Source organism: Gopherus flavomarginatus, chromosome 25 (assembly GCF_025201925.1).
Source record: "Gopherus flavomarginatus isolate rGopFla2 chromosome 25, rGopFla2.mat.asm, whole genome shotgun sequence".
In the NCBI taxonomy this organism is placed as follows: Eukaryota; Metazoa; Chordata; order Testudines; family Testudinidae; genus Gopherus; species Gopherus flavomarginatus.
In genome coordinates, this window is record NC_066641.1 from 1,686,483 (window position 1) to 1,705,763 (window position 19,281).

The following is a 19,281-nucleotide window of genomic DNA, read 5'->3' on the forward strand; positions in this document are numbered from 1 at the left end:
GCACTTCTCTGCTATTGGAGGTAAGGAAATAACTGATAGATTAGTAGGTTGTCATCCTCTGGAGGCACCAGCACTAGAGGGGGATGGGACATGCTTTGCCTATGGATTTCAGAAAATTTGCTGATAGCAAAGGAATGGTGAGACTCAGGAATCCTGAGGTCCCTTCAGGACTCTGGAGTGTAGTTGTCACAAACTCTTCTGTCTGTTTCCTCTAAGCTTGATGCCTTCTGCCCCATCCCAGTCCTGTCCCTGGTGCCTCATCCCAATCCCATTCTCCTGGCTACCTAGGGCCCAGCCTCCACTTCTCAGGTGTCTCATCCTAATCCCAAAATCACAGCTCAGGCAGTCCTAGTCTCCCTCTCGGGGTTCCCCATCCCAGTCTTTTCCCCTTACAGACAATCTCAGTCTCCTTGCCCAGTCAGTCCTAATTTCTTACCCCTGGCTCCCAGTCTCGCCACCCCGAGTTCCATATCCAAACCCAGTCTCCTCCTCCTCCCCAGATCACTTCCCAATATCTCCCATCCTGGGTTGTTTGTTCTAGTCTCTTTATCCAGGCAGTCACAGATTCCCCCACCCCACCTTCTCAGCAGGTCTGTCTTCCCTTACCACCTCTGGATCCCAGTCTTCCCTCCTAGCTCCTTGTTCAATCTCAGCGTTCTCACATTCCCCAACTAGCTCTGCCTACAATGGCATGCGGCCCTCCTGCAACTGCTAGCAGCAAATATACCTGAGGGCCAGATATGAGATACTAGATGGGGAGGGCTCTGAGTTACTACAGTGAATTCTTTCCCAGGTGTCTGGCTGGTGGGTCTTGCTCACATGCTCTGGGTTGAACTGATCACCATGGGGTCGGGAAGGAATTTCCCCATGGGCCAGATTGGCAGAGAACAAGCGGAGTTTTCACCTTCCTCTGCAGCATGGGGTTTAAACTAGAGTATATGGTGGATTCTCTGTAACTTGAAGTCGAAGTCATGATTTGAGGACTTCAGTAACTCGGCCAGAGGTTAGAGGTCTAATGCAGGAGTGGGTGGATGAGGTTCTGTGACCTGCAACGTGAAGGAGGTCAACTAGATGCTTACACAGGTGCCTTCTGGCCTTAAAGTCTTTGACTCCTTCCCTCCTCCCATTTCCTTCACCAGCTCCCAGTCACAATTTCTTTGCCCAACTAGTCATAACCTCCTTTTCTCAGGTTCCTAAGGCCCAGCCTGCTCTTTACCCCCACCCCCAAAGCTGCCAGGAGACAAGGAGACTTTTTTGTCCAGTTAGTCCCAGCCTCCATTTTTCAAAGTTCCCTTCTCACCAGGCTGCTTGTCCCAGACTACTCCATTCCCTGCCCGCTCCTCAAGTTCTTGTCTCCTCTGCAATAGGAGACAAGAACCAGATGCTGCTTCCTCTTCCACAATGCCTGGGTGCCACTGGCTCCCTGCTCTGAGTTATGGTGCCCAGCCCACCTTGAATTTTCTTGGCAGCCTTTAACGAATTCCCACTGAACAGGTGCAGCATGATTTTCAGAGGCTTGTAATTCAGCCCAATGTATGTGGATTTTTTACAGGGAAAGCAAAAGGCACGCTCCATGACAGAGGCTGCCTCCCCTTGCCAATTCCAAGTCCCGGCTCCTTTAAAGCATTGAGGAATTAGAACTTCTCAACAGAACAGCTGCAAGAATTTAACACTGCAAAACATTTCCCCCAAACCTCATCCTCTGAAACAGCTGAATTGTTTTTGTGGACATTTTCCAAAAAATTCAGCCTGAGAAACACCAGCATGTAAAATTTCAGCCCAAATAGGTAAGAGGTTGTCAAAGGTATAAGAAAATGAAAAAGTCTTACAATAAAAGCATCAGGCAACTTTAACTATAGGGGCTGCTGCCAGCTATACCTATAATACACATCTACCACATTAATATAATGTAGTATAGTGATATATGAACATACTCTGCAAGTTAAATATCCATTGTTCATTTATGTTCACAGACTTGAGCAAGCAGAATGAGCACAGTAATTAAGAACTCCAACATATAAACTAAGTGTTAGAAACCTAGTTCAAAGGAATGATGGTTAAATTAGCCTTGCTTCTATCCCCAAAATGGTATTTAATCTGGAGTTACTCTGTACAGTGATCCTCAAAACTGATTAAAAAAGATTTCAGCATTCATACCACAGTGGCCATGAAATACTCTGTGCACCTCATACAGGGTGACAAACAGAGACCCATCCACAGCTTCTTTTTACAACTAGTGAAAACATATCCTCAGCTGCCACAGGTGTCGAGTGTATCAAGTGTGAAGCACTGCTCTGAAGTCACATTACAGGGTCACTATCAAACTGGAGATTTTACTGCTGGATCTACTCTCTTTTCATGGCCACCTCTTGACAGGCATCACAGAGAAACCTAACACTTGCCATCTGCATACAGCGATTTTCAGCTAATAATAGTTTAACAAGGAACTCTCAAAGTCTCTCTGAAGCAATGGGTCAACTAATCCCTTTCACAGGGAGGATTTTACTTCCAGAAAACTGAAGCCAGCTGAGAAAGAAGATATTTCCTTTTATTTACTTTGAGTTGTAGGCTTTGCTTTGATGGGGAAGTCCTGGCTTTGTGATGAATATTTAGTGACAGAAACTCGCATTGTTCCCCTATGAGATGTGATCACTACTAACTAGTTATTTTTATTGGCATATCAAGAAAGGGATGGCTGGTGACCCAGCTTTCCCATTTAACTGGCAGTGCTGACAGGTGCCTTTTGAAACATCAAGTGAGATGGATACGTTGTGTATCCAAGGGAACACCAGAAGGCAAGTATTTGCCTACCATTCTGAAACATTTGGAGAATTATCTGGGTAACAGCAACCTAAGACTGGGGTTATTTTTAGATTTAGAAGCCTTCCACTGTTACATCAATGAAAAAATGTGAACAAGCAAAAAAAGCTATACCACTATCTGAGGTACGTAATATTTTTATACTGTCATCTATGTATAGTATTCTCTTGCTATGAGGAAACATCTACCACACATATAACTATGCTGGATATATGGCAACCACAACTTGGGACACCTGAGCATTTGTCATACGGCATGCCTAGCACAAAGAGAACACCAACGAGGACTATTTTGAATGCTTTAGTCCATAAGGTCAGAGGATCTGAAATGTAGTCAATTGATGGAAAATTCACCAACTTCTCAGCTGTTCTCAAGATTAGGGAATTTTAAATAATGTGGATGTTCAACACATTAAACAGGGTTAGGCTTAGTTAGGGACATAGGCGCCGACTCCGTGGGTGCTCCGGGGCTGGAGCACCCATGAGGAAAAATTGGTGGGTGCTCTGCACCCAATCAGCATCTCCCCACCCTGCTCCCCCACCCCAGCTCACCTCCACCTCCTCCCCTGAGTACGCCACTGCATCTCGCTTCTCCCTCCTCCCTCCCAGTGCTTGTGTTGCAAAACAGCTGTTTTGCGCGGCAAGCGGGGGAGGGGGGCAAGGGGGGACGGACGCAGCAGGGCCAGGGGGATTTGGGGAAGGATCCAATAGGGGCTGGGAGGGGAGAAGCTGGAGCGGGGACTTTGGGTCGGGGTGGAGTCGGGGCGAGCACCCACCAGCACGGAAAAAAGTTGGCACCTGTGGTTAGGGACAGATCTGTCTATAACAAGGCTTGTGGATGGTGGGGAGGGGAAGCTGTAGATGTGGTATATTTTGACTTTAGTAAGGCTTTTGATATGGTCTCACATGACCATCTCATAAAACAAACTAGGGAAATATAACCTTGATGACGCTACTAAGGCGGGTAAATAACTGGTTGGAAAACACGTTCCCAAGGAGTAATTATCAACGGTTCACAGTCACACTGGAAAGGCATAACAAGTTGGTCCCACAGGGTTCATTTCTGAGTCTGGTTCTGTTCAATATCTTCATTAATGATTTATAAAAGCAGCAAAGAGTCCTATGGCACCTTATAGACTAACAGACGTTTTGGAGCATGAGCTTTTGTGGGTGAATACTCACTTCGTCGGATGCATCTAAAAGTTAGTCTATAAGGTGCCACAGGACTCTCTGCTGCTTTTACAGATCCTGACTAACACGGCTACCCCTCTGATTAATGATTTAGATAATGGCATAGAGAGTACATTATAAAGTTTGTGGACGATACCAAGCTGGGCGGGGTTGCAAGTGCTTTGGAGGATAGGATTAAAATTCAAAATGATCTGGACAAACTGGAGAAATGCTCTGAAGTCAATAGGATGAAATTCAATAAGGACAAATGCCTAGTATTCCATTTAGGAAGGAACAATCAGTTGCACACATACAAAATGGGCAATGATTGCCTAGGAAGGAGTACTGAGGAAAAGGATCTAGGGGTTATAGGAAATCACAAGCTAAATATGAGTCAACAGTGTAACGCTGTTGCAAAAAGGAAACATCATTCTGGGATGTTTTAGCAGGAGTGTTGTAAGCAAGACATGAGAAGTAATTCTTCCGCTCTACTCGGCGCTGATTAGGTCTCTACTGGAGTATTGTGTCCAGTTCTGGGCGCCACATTTCAGGAAAGATGTGGACAAACTGAAGAATGTCCAGAGAAGAGCAACAGAAATGATTCAAGGTCTAGAAAACATGACCTATGACAGAAGATTGAAAAAATTGGGATTGTTTAGTCTGAACAAGAGAAGACTGTGCCAGTGCCAGCCAAGAAGACACTTCTTGCTCTGCCTCCAAATCCCTCAACACCCTTGTACCTGAAGAAACAGAGCAGCTGAGGCGCAAGACTCAGCAGTTTGCTTGAATTATCCTTTCCTCCTCCATGGATATTCATGGAAATGGGGAGATAGGGTTATGAGCAGAATGCACTAAGGAGGCAGTGATGAAGAGAAATGACATTTTGCACTCTTATTCCTTCCCTGAAAATTATGAAGGGAAGGGTACACTGTGGATTAGACAGAACAATTTTGGAAGGTCTGTCCCTTTCCTTGTACACTATTCCTGCCAAGGAAAGAGAGACCTTTCTAAAGTCCTTTTGTAATAGGTAAGTCAGTGCCAAATAAGTCAAGGCATTTATTAGAACAAGAATTGACTGTCTCAGAGGGCAAAAGCAGTCAAAATATTGCCCATATTTTATTTTCATATAGTATATTATCTGTTATATTACCCAGTATTTTTATAAATGCATCCCAAATAAGGTTACTATCGCTTCTGAATCTCTCTGTACAGTCACATAGGATTAGTTTGCAGGAGGTTTAAAATGCAAAACTGGAGTTAGACAAGGAAATGGTCTGTCACGAGATAGTGGTGATATACTGCGATTCAGCTGTGAAACAGAGGCCCATAGGTGGCTCACTGCTGTGTCTTAGCAGCTCTTTGTCTGGCCTGACATATTCACCTAACACACAGCTGTCAACCTGAATTTAAAATGGGTCATATAAGAAGATACTACTGGAAAATTAACGCATTGATCATTAATATTATTGCATAATATATGTACAATGTATGCAAGGAGTTATGAATACGTGCTAGAATTATGTTCTTAAATGTGTTTGGCAAGCAGTGAATTAGTTCAGTTTGTTCTAGACAATGGAATGTGCATTTGCTTGGCTGACCAGCCTAGTCATTTGGCAGAGACAATGAAGGTGTATTTACATAGAAATCAAACAAAGCTATCGCGCTAACAAGGGGAGGAAGTAATGACTCTACTATCAACAGCAGAGGAGGAACCAGCATAAAGTCTTCACCAGACTCCATAGCGTCTCTTCCCAGAAGGAGAAAAGGAAGTTTATCTGAAAATACATTTCAGTGGTTTACTGGACTAAAAAAACAGAGTCTGTACCCTAAACAATAAACCAAGGGTGGCCAAAATGTGGCTCTTTTACAGTTAAAGTGTGGCTTGTGGAGCCCCCATGTTCCCTCCTATTCTCTATTTACAAGACATGGCGGGGAGCTCAGGACCTCTGCCTTCCAACAGGTGATGGGGTAGCGGCTTCTGCCCAACAGGGAGGGGATCTTGGGTTTCAGGGGCATGCCTGCTAGGGCTCAGGGATTCAGCAGGAGCGAGGCTGAAGCCCTGAGCCCTGGCAGGTGCCTCCCGTGGGGGCAGAAGCCCTGATCCCCAGCAGGCGTGGCCTGGCTCTCGAACTTCTGAAGACTGTTGTATGCAGCTCAGAAGGTGAGTAAGTTTGGCCACCCCTGCAATAAGTAATTGAGTCAAGTGATTGTATATAATCTTATTGTATTATAAAAGTGTATTGAGTAAGGTCTTCTATGAAAGCCTGTGACGCATGGGTGATTAGTTTCATTGTGAAATGGGTTAAATTTAGAGGCAAGAGCAACAGGGGTGATGTTGTGGTGGGCATGTGCTATAGACCACTGGACCAGAAGTATGAGGTAGAGGAGGCTTTCTTTGGACAACTAACTGAAGTTTCCAGATCACAGGCCCTGGTTCTAATGGGGGACTTCAATCACCCTGACATCTGCTGGGAGAGCAATACAGCAGTGCACAGACAATCCAGGAAGTTTTTGGAGAGTGTTGGGGACAACTTCCTGGTACAAATGCTGGAGGAACCAACTAGGGCCGTGCTCCTCTTGACCTGCTGCTCACAAACAGCGAAGAATTGGTAGGGGAAGCAGAAGTAGGTGACAACCTGGGCAGCAGTGACCATGAGATGGTTGAGTTCAGGATCCTGACAAAAGGAAGAAAGGAGAGCAGCAGAATATGAACTCTGGACTTCAGAAAAGCAGACTTGGACTTCCTTAGGGAACTGATGGGCAGGATCCCCTGGGAGGCTAATATGAAGGAAAAAGGAGTCCAGGAGAGCTGGCTGTATTTTAAAGAAGCCTTATTCAGGGTGCAGGAACAAACCATCCTGATGTGCAGAAAGAACAACAAATATGGCAGGCAACCAACCTGGCTTAACAGCGAAATCTTCAGTGAGCTTAAACTCAAAAAGGAAGCTTACAAGAAGTGGAAATTTGGACAGATGACTAGGAAGGAGTATAAAAATATTGCTAGAGCATGCAGGGGTGTAATCAGGAAGGCCAAAGCACAACTGGAGTTGAAGCTAGCAAGGAATGTGAAGGGTAACAAGAAGGGTTTCTACAGGTATGCTAGTGTCATAGCATTCTCTCTCAGATCTGAATCTTAGAGTTCAGAAAATGAGATACTAGCATGAATTTCCCTAAGCTTAATTACCAGCTTAGATCTGATAGGCTGCCACCACCCAAAAATATAGTGTTTTGGGAACACTCTGACCTCCCCAACCTTCCCTGGGGACCCCAAGAACCCAGACCCCTTGGGTTCTTAAAACAAGGAGAAATAAACCATTCCCCCACCTTCCCCCTCTCAGAACTTCCCTCCCTGGGCTATCCTGAGATACTGATCTAACCTCTTAAATCACCATACAGGGAAGCATCTCCCTTCCCTTCCACAAAGAGGCAAACAGATTCAAGGGAAACAGAGAGATTTTATCTCTCCCCCTCCTGTCTCCCCACCCGTCCTGGTGAGTTATCCCAATCCCCTGGGATAAAACAAGGGAAACAGAGAAAAAAACAATCAGGTTCTCTAAAAAGAAATCTTTTAATAAAAGAAAGGAAAAAGTAACAAATTATCTCTGTAACTTCAAGATGTCAATATACAGGGTCCTATAGCTTACAGATACCAGAAAGAGACTTTCCCCCCAGTACCAATACAAATCAAAATATTCCCAGCAACTACACATATAAAAGTTAACCAGCCAGATCCACAATTGCAAATAGAGTAAACAATTTAAAAAAAACCCCTAAATCGCCTGTTTTTTACTCACTACTTGAAAAGAGACTTAGAGAGCCTGTAGTAATGTCTGGTCTCTCTCAGACCCTCCGAGAGAAGAAGAACAAAGAACTCACAGCTCAACTTCCCTCCACCCGAATTTAAAAGTATCTTGTCTTCTGATTGGCCTTCTGGTCAGGTGTCCAGTTTCCTGCTTGTAACCCTTTACAGGTATAAGAGACATTAACCCTTAACACTCTGTTTATGACAGCTAGCAACAAGAAGGTGGCCAGGGAAAGTGTGGAACCCTTACTGAACGGGGGAGGCAACCTAGTGACAGAGGATGTGGAAAAAGCTGAAGAACTCAATGCTTTTTTTGCCTTGGTCTTCACAGACAAGGCCAGCTCCCAGACTGCTGCACTGGGCAACACAGGGGAGGAGGTGAGCAGTCCTCAGAGGTGAAAGAAGAGGTTAAAGACTATTTAGAAGAGCTTGATGTGCACAAGTCCAGGGGTCCAGATCTAATGCATCCAAGGGTGCTGAAGGAGTTAGCTGCTGTGATTGCAGAGCCACTGGCCATTATCTTTGAAAATTCGTGGTGATTGGGGGAGGTCCCGGATGATAGGAAAAAGGCAAATATAGTGCCCATCTTTTAAAAAGGGAAGAAAGAGAACTCGGGGAACAACAGACTGGCCAGCCTCACTTCAGTCCCCAGCAAAATCATGGAGCAAGTCCTCAAGGAATCCATTCTGTAGCACTTGGAGGAGAGGAAGGTGATCAGAAACAGTCAACATGGATTCACCAAGGCCAAGTCATGCCTGACCAACCTAACTGCCTTCTCTTATGAGATAAATGGCTCTGTGGATATGGGGAAAGCAGTCAATGTTATATATCTTGACTTTAGCAAAGCTTTTGGTACAGTCTCCTACAGTATTTTTGCCAGCAAGTTAAAGAAGTATGGGCTGGATGAATGGACTATAACGTGGATAGAAAGCTGGCTAGATTGTCAGGCTCAACGGGTAGTTGGCAGATGGTGTCAAGCGGAGTGCCCCAGGAGTAGGTTTTGTTCAACATCTTTTTTAATGATCTGGATGATGGGATGGACTGCACCCTCAGCAAGTTTGCAAGATGACATTAAGCTGAGGGGAGAGGAAGACATACTGGAGGGTTGGGATAGGGTTCAGAGTGACCTAGACAAATTGGAGGACTGGGCCAAAAGAAATCTGATGAGGTTCAACAAGGACAAGTGCAGAGTCCTGTACTTAGGAAGGAAGAATCCCATGCACTGCTACAGGCCAGGGACCGACTGGCTAGGCAGCAGTTCTGCAGAAAAGGACCTGGAGATTACAGTGGACAAGAAGCTAAATATGAGTCAGCAGTGTGCCCTCGTTGCCAAGAAGGTCAACGGCCTATTGGGCTGTATTAGTAGGACCACTGCCAGCAGATTGAGGGAAGTGATTATTCCCCTCTATTCGGCATTGGTGAGGCCACATTTGGAGTACTGCGTACAGTTTTGGTACCCCCACTATAGAATGGATGTGGAAAAATTGGAGAGAGTCCAGTGGAGAGCAACAAAAATGATTAGGGGGCTGCGGCACATGACTTATGAGGAGAGGCTGAGGGAACTGGAGTTATGTAGTCTGCAGAAGAGAAGAGTGAGGGGGGATTTTATAGCAGCCTTCAACTACCTGAAAGGGAGTTCCAAAGAGGATGCAGCTAGGCTGTTCTCAGTGGTGGCAGATGACAGAACAAGAAGCAATGGTCTCAAGTTGCAGTGGGGGAGGTTTAGGTTGGATATTAAGAAACGCTATTTCACTAGGAGGGTGGTGAAGCACTGGAATGGGTTACCTAGGGAGGTGGTGGAATCTCCATCTTTAAGAGGTTTTTAAGGTCAGGCTTGACAAAGCCCTGGCTGGGATGATTTAGTTGGTGTTGGTCCTGCTTTGAGCAGGGGATTGGACTAAATGACCTCTTGAAGTCTCTCCCAATCCTAATATTCTGTGATTCTATTAATACTATATAAGAAATTATGGATAGTCACTAATATTGTGCTTTAATGTCTGACCAAACAAAGTGAGAGAAACAGGTTTGCTCCCAGACAGAAGGGTAGGCAGATATCTGCCTATCTCCTATGTAAATTATACATGTTGGAAGCAAAACGATGGCAGTCTTATTTACATATGAATCAGCAGGGGGGTGGGAAATCTGGAGTAAGAAAAAAACAGCATAAGGCTATCCTGCGTCTGGGGACAAGAATGTGCTTAGGAAGATGTGAGGAGAGAGAAGAAGCCATCTTGCCATCCATCACTGGACAGACACAAGGGGCCAAAGTTTGGGCAAGCTGAAAAAGATGGATCCTTCAAGCAGGGGCTGAAGTCTCTGGGAGCTGAGTATAGGTGAGAAACCTGCATAGGCAAAGATCTTTCACCCAGCGAGACAAAGAAAAACCAGCCTCTTAAACAACTGTGGAAGGTCCTGGGTGACAGAAAGTGAGCTATGTCTGGAAAGAACAAGATTGGTAAGAAATCTACTTTGAACCAAGGCTGTAGCTTGTGGAATTAAGTCTTAGCCTCTAGAGAGCACACGTTATTTTTATTCACTTGTAGCCATTTGGTCTTTTTCCCTTGTGCTTGAACTCACTTAAAACCTCTTTTTGATTATTTTGGATTAAATATACTTGTCTTTCTTTTATCTAAACCAATTCAATGCTGTGTTTGAATAGAAGTAATACGTTGTGCTTTTGTCTCTTTAAAAGGAGCAATAAACCATATTAATTCTACGAGTGTCCAGGAAGTGGCTGGACACTTCAGGACAGATGGTTTTGGCAAAATTAGGGGTTGGGGAGTATGCAAGTAGTAGTCTAGGCTGGTGGAGACCAGCGTCGGGCTGCTGCATGGTAGGTAGGCTGTTAGGGTCAGAGTGCTGAACCAGGGCTTCACCCCCCCGCCTCCCCCACAGTCTCTCTCTCTAAAGGAAGTTGACTGCAGGCTGTTGGTGTCCAGGCTGTGAGCCACAGCAGCAGAGCATTTAAGGCACTCAGAGTTACATGGCAGGCAGTGACAGCCCCTCATTGGTCTAGGGTTCACCCCAAAATGTTACAACATTACATTTCATGATCCAGGGCAAATAGCAAAGATGGAACGCATGGTCCCAGGGCAATCTTCAGTCTACTACACAACCCAGAAAGCAAATGACAAATTGAACTGGATATAAGAGGGAAAAATATCTTAATTTAGCCTTAAATAAAACATTACATACTTGGTGAACCAAACAAGAACATTCCAGATTCAAAGGCCTCACACTTACCACCAAGGTTTACCTTCAGATCATATCTAAATTACCTGAAGTCATGTAACATAAGACTTTAGAACACATACCAGTACAAGCTGCACATGTACTAAGTCATTACCACACAGAGGACTAGACCAACCCAATGAAATTTACTAATGTTATAAAACAGACATATGAATTTACTGCAGATGTGTCTTTACCTAACAAAGGAATCCTCTAGTCTGGAGACTGACTGATGGGCTAACCGTGGCTGTTTGGATGTGGTTAACCCAGTCAGTTGACCTGACTAGATTCTTCTCTGAAAGAGAAAACACTTTCCAAGAAAGCAGAGAGATAACACTTTACACATCAAGCAGAAAGTGATCTATAGACATGATGGAAGAGAAATAACATTGAAATACAAATTGAAGGCCTAGTCCTGAGAAGTGCAAACCATTTGCAACTCCTATTCAGTTCAATTCGTGTTCCGGCCCTGAATATACAGCCTTTGGTAAACAGAAGCCCAGGGACCTTAGAGCCGCCTAATCATAGAATCATAGAATATCAGGGTTGGAAGGAACCTCAGGAGGTCATCTAGTTCAACCCCCTGATCAAAGCAGGACCAATTCCCAGCTAAATCATCCCAGCCAGGGCTTTGTCAACCCTGACCTTAAAAACCTCGAAGGAAGGAGATTCCACCACCTCCCTAGGTAACCCATTCCACTGCTTCACCAACCTCCTAGTGAAAAAGTTTTTCCTAATATCCAACCTAAACCTCCCCCACCGCAACTTGAGACCATTGCTCCTTGTTCTGTCATCAGGTACCACTGAGAACAGTCTAGATCTATCCTCCTTAGAACCCCCTTTCAGGTACTTGAAAGCAGCTATCAAATCTCCCTCACTCCTATCTTCTGCAGACTAAACAATCCCAGTTCTCTCAGCCTCTCCTCATAAGTCATGTGCTCCAGCCCCCTAATCATTTTTGTTGCTAGTAGTATCTTGGATGCTATTTCACTCTTTTAGATACTTTGTTATACAAGAAGAAAAAAAACAGTTACATTCTGTTGCAGATGTGTATTCCACTTAGGTGAGTGTGCACCCAGAGTGCCAGAGCCGGAGAGTTTGCCTAGCAGTTACCTTAGGGAGCACCATTCATGTCTGTTGCCCCTCCCATAACTATATAAAGCAGTCCCACCCCAACTCCCCTCAATTCCTTCGCTCCGAACACCCATGACGGATGACTCCGATGCAGAGGGGATGACGGGCAGGTCATGGAATACATATCTGAATCACATCTTAAAGAACCACAGTTACAGTAAGTAACCATTTCTTCTTTGAGTAGATGCAGATGTGTATCTCACTTAGGTGACTCACAAGCAGTACCCCTCTCAGGAGGCGGGGCTTGAAGTCTACCTAAATTAGTATTTGAGAGCCACCCTTCCAAAATGTTTATTGGTTCTGGAAGATGCAGTAATGGCATAGTGGTCTGTAAATGTAAGACTGGATGACCCCATGGCAGCCTGGCAAATATCCAATATGGAATGTCACTGAGGAACACTCTTGACGTTGTTTGCATCCTTGTCGAATGAGCTCGCATCCACTGAGGCGACATAGCCGAAGATATGTCATATGCAGTCTTGATACAGACTAGTGATGGTCTGTGAAGATACCACTTGACCCATCATGCAGTTTGCATGGCAGTAATAGATAAGATGAAGCACAAAATGGCTTAGTATTATGCAGACAGAAAGCTAGACATCTCCAGACACCCAAGGTATGTAGACTGGGCTCCTCCAGAGATGAATGCGGCTTAGGAAAAAACACAGGTAAATATACCGCCTGGTTCAAATGAAACAGAGTACTTTGGAGAGCAAGCCTGAACCAAAGCCCCCCCATCCCCTCTGAGAAAAGAACACGTGATATTTCCTGTTCTCCCTGTAGCAGGTATCAGAGGGGTAGACGTGTTAGTCTGGAACTGTAAAAATAGCAAAGAATCCTGGGGCACCTTATAGACTAACAGACGTTTTGGAGCATGAGCTTTGGTGGGGGAATACCTACATGCATCTGACAAAGTGGGTATTCACCCACGAAACCTCATGCTCCAAAACGTCTGTTAGTCTATAAGGTGCCACAGGATTCTTTGCTACCTGTAGCAGATGAGAACGCTCCACAATATGAAAACTACTGAGAGAACCCTCGTCTTCAGGGAATACCTGCGGAGATGGTCCACGAAATGATTCTATACCCTGGACAAGTGGATGGCTATCATAGTAATGACCTCCTTGATGCAAAACTGCCACACATTGATCACCTTTAGGCAGAGCACCCTGGAGTGTGCTCTCCCTTATTTGACCACATAGTACCTCATGGTCACATTTTGGCAAGTATCTGAACCACTGAGTGTCTGATATGGTCCCTAGAAGGCAAAACATACATTGTGGATGGCCCGAAGCTTCAGAATGTTTATATAGAATGAGGCCTCCTGTACCTTCAGCAACCTGAGGTGTGCCTCCCAACCCAACAGGAAGGCATCAGTAACAACTGACTTGGTTGGTGAGGGCCAGGTGAAAAGAATGCCTTGCCAAACATTCTGTGGACACGCCCACCACTACAAGGAGTCTAGGACCAGTGGAAGGAGACAAACCAGTCTGTCCAGAGAAGGTTAGGACAGGAGATTGTCCTGAGCCACATCTGAAGGGGGTGAAGGTGCAGCCTTGCAAACTCGGTCACCTGCTTGCAAGTGGACATGTGGCCTAACAGTCTCAGACACATTCGAACTGTTATGGAAGGCTGAGATTGCAGACTGAGGAGAAGATGTTGAATTGTCTGAAAATGGTCAGTCAGAAGGAATGCTCTTGACATTGTGGAATCTAATGGGGCCTCAATGAACTCGATTTTTTTAGTAGGATTCAAGATTGACTTTCTAGTGTTTAGAATGAGACCCAGAAGCACAAGCAAGGGCAATGTGGTGCTGATGTGAGTGAGAACTTCATCTCTGGATCTCCACTCAGTAACCAGTTATTGAGGTATGCCATAACCACCATTATACATTGGTGAAAACTCAGTGGGCGGAAGAGAGGCCAAATGAGAGGAGTGTGTATTGAAAGTGGCATTCTCCCATGATGAAGCGAAGGAATTTTCGATGGCTTGGTAAAATCACCACATGAAAGTAGGCATCCTGAATGTCCAGAGCAGCAAACCAGTTGTTCTGAGACAATGCAGGGAGAATAGAGGGACCATTCAGAAAAAATGGTTACCTACCTCTCATAACTGTTGCTCTTCGAGATGTGTTGCTTGTGTCCATTCCAAGCAGATATGTTCGTGCTGCATGCACAGTCACTGGAAGGTTTCCCCCTAGAAGTACCCGTCAGGTTGGCTCTGGCACCCCCTGGAGTCATGCCTTCATGGCACTGCTTATAGGGCCCTGCCAATCTGCTGCCTCTTCGGTTCCTCATTGCCAGTTTACTCCAACAGAGGGCTAGGCAGGTGGGTCTTAGAATGGACATGAGCAACACATCTAGAAGAACAACAGTTATGAAAAATAGGTCATCATTTTTTCTTCCTCCAGTGCTTCCACACATCAATTCCAAGTAGGTGACTCCCAAGCCTTACCTAGTAGGTGGGGCTGGAGTTCATGGTATTGCTGACTTTAGCACCACACAGTCGAATGCTGCATCATCTCTGGCATGCTGGGTAATGGCATAGTGAGAAGTGAAAGTGTGGACTGATGACCACGTCCCCGCCCTGCAGACCTCCTGGATCGGGACCTGGGCCAGGAGTGTCGCCAAGGAGGGCTGCGCTCTTGTAGAATGTGCTATCAATGCAGGGGCAGGTATCTTTGCCAAATCATAATAATCCCAGATACAAGACGTGATCCACGATAAAATTCTCTGAGACAACACCAGGAGGCCCTTCAGCCTGTCTGCTACGGCAAACAATAGCTGGTTCAAGATATGAAACAGCTTTCTGCATTCGATATAAAAAGCCAAGGCTCGCCGAATGCCCAAAGCGTAGAGTCTTTGTTCCCAGCTGTTGGTATGAGGCTTAAGGTAAAAGACTGGGAAGAAAATGTCCTGATTGTCATGAAACAGAGACAACCTTTGGGAGAAAGACTGGGTGGGGCTTAAACTGCACCTTGTTCTTATAAAAAAAATGGTGTAAGGAGGGTCAGAAATTAGTGCTTTAAGATTGGACACCCTCCTAGTTGACGTTATTGTGACCAAGAATGTCACCTTCCATGGCAGATAGAGTAATGAGAAAGTCACTAGGGGCTTGAAGGGGGGCTCCATTAGTTTTGAAAGCACCAGATTAAGATGCCAAGCTGGGATCGGCTGCCTAACTTGTGGGAATAATTTGTCAAGTCCTTTAAGAAACTGACCAACCATCAGGTTAGCAAAGACCGACCAGCCAGCCCCTCCTGAGTGGAAGTCTGAAATGGTGGCCAGGTGAACCCTTATCAATGAGACCAACAGGTCCTGCTGCTTTAAGTGTAGCAGATAGTCCAAGATGAGTAGTATTGATGATGGCATCGGAGAGGTACAGCTCTGCGAACACCAGATCAGGAACGTCTTCCACTTGGCCAGGTAGGTGGCCCTGGTGGAAAGTTTCCTACAGTCAAGGAGAACCTCCTTAAACAGTTCAGAACAAATTAGCTTTACCAGGTTTAACCATGATGCTATCCCAAAAACAAGACAGATGCCAATCTTGGGAACCGTAATGGTCCATTAGCAGTCCTTGGTGCTTACTGTGCAATGGAGAGCAGGAGAATGACTTGAATGCAGAGATGCCTCAGGATCCCGGTGACAAGGGCAGAACAAGACCTGAAGGAGCGAGTAAGTGGTCTAACTCATCTGTCACTCGAATGAGGCAAGCAGCAGCAAAGCAGATGGAGTTGGTACTGAGCATGCCAGTGCTGGAAGTGGTGTCACTGCTGATGTAAACAGAGATATCAACTGTACTGACATCGAGGGTGATGAAAGCTGCTAAGGAAGCATCTGCTGGAAGTGGTGCCGAAGGGGTTCCCAGTACAAGGTCTTCCGTACCGATCCCGGTACTGGCTCTACTCCCACTACTGGTAGAGAAGCATTGTGCTGCGGTGCCACTAGACAAGGGTTTGGTGGCTTGCTCAATCGGATGGTGCAGCCCTAGGAAGGTCCTGGACCAATGGTGAGGTTGAGACCAAAAGACAGAGGAGGTCTGCGGCTGCCTGGTACGTCGACAACATGGATATAGTCAGTACTAGCATCTCCCTTGTTGGGACCAGACTTAAATGCCTGGAGGCTGGGGCTGGAGTCAACAAGTACAGGATTTCTAACCTCCCTACTCAGCACTGGAGCAGGGTCAGAAGTACCCAGGCTGTCCCACATGCCAGCACCAGCTCTGTGCCAGTCCACACTTTTCCTGAAGGAGGTGGAAGAGTCATCTCAAGACCTGTAGCTGTTTCAATTGGTCTTATACAACCTTTTCCTCTCTGCAGTCCACAGGGAATGGCTCCTCCGTTTCTTTTGAGAGGCGCCTGCTCCAGAACGTGAAGCAGCAGTGCTCCTGGAGCACAAGGGTGATCTTCAGCCTCACGACAGCTTCAGTACCGGATCAGGCAGCATGGCCTCTTCAAGCAGGTGCTGCTTGACATATGAGTTCTTTTCTTGAACGACTTACAGATCATGCAATACTCCTTGAAGTGGGCCTCGCAGAGACTGATCCCCACATGTGGTGTTGCTCTCTATTGGGGATCACTCCTTCACATGGAGGACAATGTTTAAACCCTGGTGAGGCCATCACTGGGGAAAACAGACAACCAGCTAACACTAACTACCAGCTATATACAATAAAACTAGACTAAGACTATCTGCGAGGTGGTGAGGCTACAACCACTGGCTGTAAGAAGGAACTGAGGGGGGTCAGGGTGGCACTGCCTCATATAGTCAGAGGAGGGGTCACAGCCACTCTGTGGGTACTGATAGGCGAAATCTCTGGCTCTGGCACACTAGGCAAGCACACACCTAAGTAGAATACACTTCATCTACTTCAACTGCTGCTCATCTATAACATAGGAACCTAAGAACGGCTAAACTGGGTGAGACCAAAGGTCCATCTAGCTCTGTATCCTGTCTTCCAACAGTGGACAATGCCAGGTGCCCCAGATGGAATGAACAGACCAGGGAATCATCAAGTGATCCATTCCCTGTCACTTATTCCTAGCTTCTGGCAAATGGAGCGTAGGGACACCATCCCTGCCCATCTTGGCTAATAGCCATTGATGGACTTATCCTCCATGAATTCATCTAGTTCTTTTTTGAATCTTGTTATAGTTTTGGCCTTCACAACATCCTCTGGCAAGGAGTTCCACAGGTTGACTGTCCATTGTGTGAAGAAATACTTCTGCATATTTGTTTTAAATTTGCTATTAATTTCATTGGGTGATCCCTCGTTCTTGTGTTAGGGGAAGAAGTAAATAACATTTCCTTAATTAATTTCTCTTCACCAGTCATGATTTTATAGACCTCAAATCATATCTCCCCTTTGTCGTCTCTTTTGCAAGCTGAAAATTCCCAGTCTTATTAATCTCTCCTCATATGACAGCCGTTCCACACCCCCTAATCATTTTTGCTGCCCTTTTCTGAACCTTTTCCAATTCCAATATATCTTTTTTGAGATGGGACAACCACATCTACATGCAGTATTCAAGATGTGGGCATACCATGGATTTATACAAAGGCAACATGATATTTGAATGAATGCAGTATAAATGAGACAGCACTGATAGAAAGCAAGGGGGAGAGATAGCTCAGTGGTTTGAGCCTTGGCCTGCTAAACACAGGATTGAGAGTTCAATCCTTGAGGGGGCCATTTGGGGATTGGTCCTGCTTTGAGAAGGGGATTGGACTAGATCGTCTCCTGAGGTCCCTTCCAACCCTAATAATCTACGATTCTATGATCGAACAATTTTAAGGGATGTCACAGATCTGACGAGCTGGATTCTGAATTTTCCACAGAAATACTGACCTCTTGAAGTGGTTTGCCAGGACTCCAACCAGCTCTCCAATTCTGCTGTCATTAGTTGGCTGTCTGTTGAAGAGGCAGACAATGAGGTCTTTGTTATCCTTTGTGTGGAAGACCACAAGCTGGTCCTTTCCATTGGAGACACTCAATCCCATCAACTGCAGAGAGAAGGCACAGAATTGTTTTATGGCATATACCTTAGTAACAATCCTTCACTACCAGAGGAATGGACAAATCTAATGTCTCTTTTCCATCTTTAATTTTGAACATCTACTTCAGTACACTATCCCATCTTTTCAGTTTTTAGCTCTGAAAGGATCACAGAACTAAATTTTTCCATGAGAAACTTTAGTATGCATGGCTTTTTCAATGCTCCCTCTGAAAGACCAGAAAAACTCAAGGGAAGGAAGGGAAGATTGAAACTACACAATATCCTGGAAGCCAGCAGGAGAAACAAAGGACAAGAAGAGACTCCTGAGACCTTGCTCAGTATGGCCCAACTCTCTGTGGGATTACTAGTAGCACTTATTATTTGCATTATCATAGCACCTAGGAGCCCAGGTCATTGACCAGGACCCCATTCTGCTAGGTGCTGTGCCCCCCTCGGAGAATGGAGGAGCCTGTTTCCAATTGTTTGGCGTGCCTACCACCAAGTATCTTTGGAGGGATACCATTATGCCAGGTGGCAGTAGGCCCACCAACCCTGCATTCCTTTCCAAAGGAGGCCAGCAGCAGAACGGTAGCACAGTGGAGAAAACATTTTTTCCCCTCAAGCTAACAATCTAATGTAGCCTTTTGTATTTAACCACATACAGATAATATACAAGATATAAGGATATTAGACAATCAAGAGACCCTCCCGGAAAAAAACAAAACAGTAAACTCCACAAAGATTAGATACAGCAGACATTCTTCTCTGGAAATTTAGCTTCTGTAAGCCTCATCAGGGACTGCAGGGCTCCTCTCCAGGAATGGCTGGAGACACCAGGAACATACCCATCCTCTAAAAATGAGGTGGACGAGCCTGATAAGCATAATACAGATGGAACCTGAAAGTCTTGAGGCATTTTTTTCTAAAATAATTTCCTTCCACAAACTCCCATCTCCTGTGATCAAATATTCATGCTAATCCAGTTAGAGACTATTCTGTACCCTGAGAAGCCTACCTGATTTTCAGAGCTGGTCAGGATGCATCATGCTTTAAGTTTAACAATCCCAGTGCTTTTTCACAAAATGGTATTTCTAAGAATCCGCCTACAAGGCCAGTCAAAGGCTTAACAG

The 19,281-nt window shown here is 45.4% G+C and overlaps 1 protein-coding gene across 1 annotated transcript in view; it reads right to left on the reverse strand.

Annotated features, from left to right (window-relative positions):
* MYO1D (myosin ID) overlaps positions 1–19,281 on the reverse strand; it is a 336,246-nt gene that overhangs the window by 104,269 nt on the left and 212,696 nt on the right. The window contains exon 21 of the mRNA XM_050934906.1: positions 18,004–18,158. Coding sequence (XP_050790863.1) covers positions 18,004–18,158 — 155 coding nt within the window. The remainder of the gene's footprint in view (positions 1–18,003; positions 18,159–19,281) is intronic.